Raw genomic sequence first — 5,962 nt, 5'->3', positions numbered from 1 at the left:
AAAGTTGTCCTCCCCCATTCTTTTAGTAGGTGGTTTTGAAGTATTGTCCCCACCGAATGAACAACAGGTTCATGGCTTTCTTAAGCTAATGTAGAGGGCTAGATAAGACATCAATATGTTGTTGGTAAATTGGTAATAATACCTTGTAAATTTTCTGATTTGCAACTGTTAAACTCCGACAGGTCCTACGAACTATCATGTGGCATGTTGGTGGACAATACTGAGTTTCTTAATATTTATGCCTCCTCGACGTTCCTTGATGAGTTGGTATATTTTGTAAGATCTTTATGCTTCACATTATAGTTTGTTTCTTTCCAATATGCCACTTTAACGCACTCCTAAACAAATTCCAAACAGGGTGCACATTTGTTGATTAGGTTCATCCAATCTCGTCGCGATGCCTGGCCTAAACAACGGTTTAATTTATTACATGCTTTGTTTCTCTCTATGCTATACCGACAGTACAATCGTTCTGTTAGAGCGCCAGATAAAGTCAATTTCAGCTTCTCAAGCTTGACGGTCGTTCCTTTCTTAACGCAGCCTAAATGGCTTAGGGAAGTGGATATCCTTTACAGCCCCATGCAAATAAAGCAGAAACACTGGATTGGTCTGGTTATTGATTTGAAAGCATGGCAGGTTATTGTCCTTGACTGAAATTGATTGTGTTTGACGGACCAACAAATTAATACCTATGTGGAACACATAGCCGTAATGCTCCCTTATCTAATCCGGAAGTTTGTGGTCAATGCGGAGTCGAAAAGTGTAGGGCTTGATCCTATGGCCGTTCTGTGCCTTCATTTCCATTCCATTGTTCATCCCGTGGTACTATTTTATTCCCCCACTTGGCCAACTATTATCAAGTCGATACTATTTTATTCCCCCACTTGGCCAACTATTATCAAGTCGAATCTTATAGACACATCGTTTTTGTTTGTTTCCAACGTTAGTTGGGATTGCATCGCTGCTTCTCCTCGAGCTTCACGTTGTGTCTTCATTACCTACCTATTACAGGCAACTCGATATCGAGAAGGTTCAAACAGTAGCAAATTAATATGTTGTTGGGGCCTTTGAAGCTTTCTCGCAATCTCCTAAACCCATTTAGTAAATTAAATGGATGAACACCACAATGTTATGTTGATATTGGGGACGCTACATACTGTTTGTTGATATCTTCTCAGTCTTGACAATTGGTGATCTATTGTAACATGTAGTCGATGCTACTATTTTTGTACTATTACTTTGCTATTCCATTTGGAGTTCTGCAAATCCTATTTTCGGTTATTTGTTACAATATCAGCCTTACACACACAATAGGACGTGTAATTCCCTGATTAGCCGTACATATTTCTGCCTTCCCTTGGTATGTTTGGGTTCTTCTTAAACATTCTCTTGAATCCACAATTTGTCGTTGTACCGAACCCATCGTGTTTGGTTGGTCGCTTCATTAGTCAATCACTCTCCTATTGGGAGTAGTTAACTCCAATAAACACACGATCGAGAACAAAAAAGGTTGGCAATTATGGTTGGGTTCGCAAAATGTTATCCTGTAGGGTATAGCTATGAACAGTTCCACCACGCATTTAGTATCAACCGAGATATGATTTTGGATGACGACTTAGATAGTATCAGAAGTTGTTTACATAGTTAGACTGTAAAGGCCGGAGTACACAACACAAAGTACACAATTAGTTTATTTCCTATTAAGATGTCTGACGTTTGATACACTTCTATGTCTGCTCTGATCTCATAGTTGCGGAATATGAAAATCATACTTTTAGTTCAGTTTGATGCATATATATGACCACTTTTAAGTTTCAGAAATAAGAGAAGATACACAAAAATTACATTCATTAAACCACCCTGGGGATTTCATTTATATTACACATACAACAAACCTTGGTGTTCATGGGCATTACATCACTATCTACAACACCACAACTTTACAACCCCATAACCAGGCAGTACTTTGATACATAAGTTGGGGTGCATATATAATTCAAAATACAATGGTATAAACCATACTCGGATATACCATGGTATTTTGAGTCCAAAATAGCCACCATTCACTAATACTATACTACTTTGGGGTGCATATAATTCAAAATACAATGGTATACACCATAGTTGGATATACCATTGTATTTTGAGCCAAAAATTGCCCCTAGTGACTATTACTATATACATTTCCTGCACTGGTTTATTTCATTATTTATTTTCCCACCCCAAAAAATAGTCCACCGAACACCTACGCCGACCCCCAAGGCTTAACTGAGTTACTTAGATGGCATTTTTGCAAGACGTCTTGTTTTGCCCTGTACGGCAGCAACGTGAGCATCGCCTAGTTGACTTCAGACGTGGACGTTTCAAAAAAAAAGAGAGGATGTTAATAGTGACGGAGAAATGGAAAGTTTTGGCTTATCAATGAGAACAGAGCTTCACCTTGAACTCCCCACGAGACAATATCCTGATTTTTTTTGGCCTCCCTGGTGGACGACGTGTAAATGGTGGGTTGAGGTCACCTCTTGTTCCGGAAGCTGTCCCCACCGTAGAGTTGCCACCAACCGATGGGACAGGATAAATATTCTCCTCATAAGAATGGCGTATTGTCTCTTCAAAGTAGGCGACGTCAACAAAAGTATCAATGGAAACACCAAGTCGATTGGCTGCAGTGATGACATGCGCACACGGTATGCTTAAGGACTGAAACTCATTACACGAACAACTCCCCTCAACCAATTTCACAGTAAAACATTCACCACTCCTTATCTGAACTTGGAACTCAAAGTCGCTAATTGGCCTCACCGCCATGGCCATGGCACTCTCAAAGTTCTCCTCCATAATTTCATGACACTTTGGAGCTATCACAGAAGAAGAACGGGCAGCCCTAGTTCTTTGTACAGTAAACCATTCCATCACCATCGTTCTAATATACTCTAGCATGTATATGAGAGGATACTCTCTTGCTTCTTTCAGGACTTGGTTCCATGATTCAGCAATGTTGTTGTCCATTATATTGTACCTCTTGCCCATAAAGTGAACTTTTGTCCAGTGAGAGAAACCTGTTACAACAATGTGTACATGAAAACCAAAATCAAAAGTTGCTGAGCTGTATTAGGTAAGGGAGATGCCATAAGAATTTCAACTAATTTTATACTTACCAACGTCAACTAGATATGTAGCACAACTAGGGTTAATTCGTTGAATTTCCAGAAACTTTTTGTTGAAACCATCAAGCACAAAGGCTCTAGCTGTTGCGTACACTAACCCAGCCATTGTTTAAGGCTTGTAAAGATGACGAACATTTCGCCACAAATGAACAGTACATGTGAAATGGTGCGCATTAACGTAAACCTGAAACAATAAGATGTACAATACCCTAAGTTACCAAGCATATAAATGTTGCATTTTAAACAAGAAGCATTACGAAAACTCGATGAATCTTCCATTTACCTTCCGCAAGCCTGTATATATGCTTGAATGGCGATCAGATATGAACACTAACTCCGTTGTGTTATGGACGAATGTAGAGAGGCGTCGGAAAAACCATTCCCACGTATCATCGTTCTCGCTGTCAACAATAGCAAAGGCTAGTGAAAATATTTAGAAATTTCCGTCTTGACAACTGGGCTTGAGGAGACAACCACCATAACGAGCCTTCATTGATGTTCCATCAACAACCACAACCTTTCTCATGTACCGGTACCCTTTCACGCAAGCTCCATACGCAATGAATTGGGATTTGAACCGCATGGCACCATCTGGATCGTCTTCATGCTCTGTGAAACAGAGCGATCTGGGGTTGGCTTGTTGGAGGAGACCAATATAAGCTGGGAGGAGGGCGTAGCTACCAGCCATAGAACCCAAAGACAGTTCCATTGCCACCTCCCTTCTCCGCCACGCTTTCCAGTACGAGATTTTGATATGGTACTCATCAAGTAGTATTTTCCAAATTCAAGCTGCATTAGGACCTCTTTTGATTCCAACAAAATGGCTCTGCATTATCTTGCCTATTACTTGTGTGGTCGCCAATCGTTGGTAGTTCCTCCTCTCATCAGTTGTGCACATATGCTTCTGATTTGCTTGCCTAATTTGAAAGTGTTCAGATGCGTCGAGTTTTACTGCATAAACACGCCATGGACATGTTTTCCCAATACACTTCAACACCATGAACTTGGGAGTTGACCGACTGGTTCGAAAATGGAACTTCCTATTGATGGTGTGTATTGCAATTTTTATCATGCAATCAGATTTTGACTTGAAGACACGCCAAACAAACAACTTGTCTCCTTCGTACTGTATGTCTGCTAAAGTTGTGTCAATCCCTGCAAAAAATAAGAAATTGGATATAGATGTTGAGTTATGTAGTTTAAATCAATACCATACTATACTAAGGTTTCTCCTTTCGATTTAGCATAGTGTAAATTGACAATTATCTTCACCTTTGCCATCATTGAATATCGGTGGTGAAACACGACAAAACAACGCCGGATCGTCACTCATGTCGGTTAGCATTGTGTGTAATGCTTCTTCTACACGTTCCCACATGGAAACAGAGTTAACTTCCATGTCACCTTCAATACCATTGGTGCTCCCAGTTGAAGTAGGTTCTAACAGGGGTCTGGTGAGCGCATCATGTGAGCTAACATCCTTCTCTCATGTCCTAGCTTGACTACATTCAACGAGAAGTGGGTTGTCAGGTTGGGTACGGAACAATTTGGAAGTCACTGTCATCATTGTCACTAGATGTTCCATCTTCACTAGCGTCAGCCACAGCTTTTCCTTTCTCCCTATCACCACAAATTGCAGTTTTCTTAGTCATTGTATCGCCTCCCTCCGTGATGACTACTCTTCTTTCTTTTGTCGCAGGAACAGAGGACATGACGAGATCTTCCTTCACAGCCCCTGCTGGTGCGAGTGGCTTTGTGGTCTGGGTCCGGAGGGGTGCGTCAAGTGCAAAATCATGCTAGTAGATGTCTTCTGAGTCGGAATCTGACTCTCCATCACTGTTCAGTTAAGCATGACGCAGCCAATGCCTCTCTTCTTTCTGTGGGCTAGGCTGTTGTGGCGGCGTCTTGTTAACAACGGTCACGCAGAGGTCAACTTCTTCTATATAACGCCGCATACGTACGAACACACCAACCTCTTCGTCGTCTGTGATATATTGTGGTGATGATCCATTTCTCTCATCAAGCTCGAACCACGCTGGGTAATGGTACGCCATCTTGATGACAACTTCGTGAGCTCGTAGAACAAGCTTCTCTTTCACTTTGGCCACCAGTTGTTTGTACGACATACCATCGCGCAGTCGAACAAAGTTGTTTCCAGGAGGCGTTTCAGGTTCGAAGTTCCAGACGAAGCTATCAACCTTTACCCACTCACCCAACACAACACAAACTTGATCCTTCGCTGCCATCTGCGGCAAAAAAAGGTCATAGGACATGTGGTATAAGTACTACAACAATCCAACAGGCTTGGGTATAGTGGGCACTGTATTTCATATGCTACAGACACCTAACTTTAATATACCAATAGTATAGATCTGTTTGGGTAGAGAGGAATATACTACAAAATTCAAAGTTTGCTTATATAGAGGGACTACCAAAAATGGAAAAGTATATACAGCCTGATTTGGAGATAGAGACAAATTGCCACCTGCAGAAAAAGACACTGCAATAAATAGAGAAGGTTAGAGACAAGCTTTCTACCTTAAGTCCTCGATTAGATGCCTTCACTGTCCAGCTGCTGTTAGTATCACATAACATGTGCAGGTATAGGTATTCTTGTGGAGATGGAAAGAGACAATATTACTCTATTTATTGGCACACAACGTGATAAGGTAGGAGAAGAGTAATTTTAAATTCAAACACTGTAAAAATTATTAGAAGGTTATGTTAATGATTAGACTAATTTTCATTGCCGCATGGTCACTATAGCAGCTAAACTCATACGCTGCCACGTCCCC

The 5,962-nt window shown here is 41.0% G+C and overlaps 2 protein-coding genes across 2 annotated transcripts; both read right to left on the bottom strand.

Moving 5' to 3' along the window:
• Positions 2,419-3,273, bottom strand: LOC104728630. Its single transcript, XM_010447588.1, has 2 exons — positions 3,159-3,273; positions 2,419-3,059 (listed from the first exon to the last, which is right to left on the bottom strand). Exons 1-2 carry the CDS (start codon positions 3,271-3,273, stop codon positions 2,419-2,421), a joined length of 756 nt encoding a protein of 251 aa, XP_010445890.1.
• LOC109127565 lies at positions 4,448-5,757 on the bottom strand. Its single transcript, XM_019232516.1, has 2 exons — positions 5,706-5,757; positions 4,448-5,413 (listed from the first exon to the last, which is right to left on the bottom strand). Exon 2 carries the CDS (start codon positions 5,411-5,413, stop codon positions 5,012-5,014), a length of 402 nt encoding a protein of 133 aa, XP_019088061.1. The 5' UTR covers positions 5,706-5,757; the 3' UTR covers positions 4,448-5,011.

The sequence above is a fragment of the Camelina sativa genome, chromosome 11 (assembly GCF_000633955.1).
Source record: "Camelina sativa cultivar DH55 chromosome 11, Cs, whole genome shotgun sequence".
NCBI lineage: Eukaryota > Viridiplantae > Streptophyta > Magnoliopsida > Brassicales > Brassicaceae > Camelina > Camelina sativa.
Note: the sequence above shows the minus strand (reverse complement) of the source record. Positions and strands in the feature narration are given on the sequence as shown.

What these genes read in the sequence shown, in the direction of transcription:
- LOC104728630 (XM_010447588.1), bottom strand. Translation starts at nt 3,273, where the DNA reads ATGGCTGGGTTAGTGTACGCAACAGCTAGAGCCTTTGTGCTTGATGGT. An exon ending in TACATATCTAGTTGACGTTG is followed by an intron (nt 3,060 to 3,158) that starts GTAAGTATAAAA and finishes TTGTTGTAACAG; the next exon opens with GTTTCTCTCACTGGACAAAA.
- LOC109127565 (XM_019232516.1), bottom strand. Translation starts at nt 5,413, where the DNA reads ATGGCAGCGAAGGATCAAGTTTGTGTTGTGTTGGGTGAGTGGGTAAAG.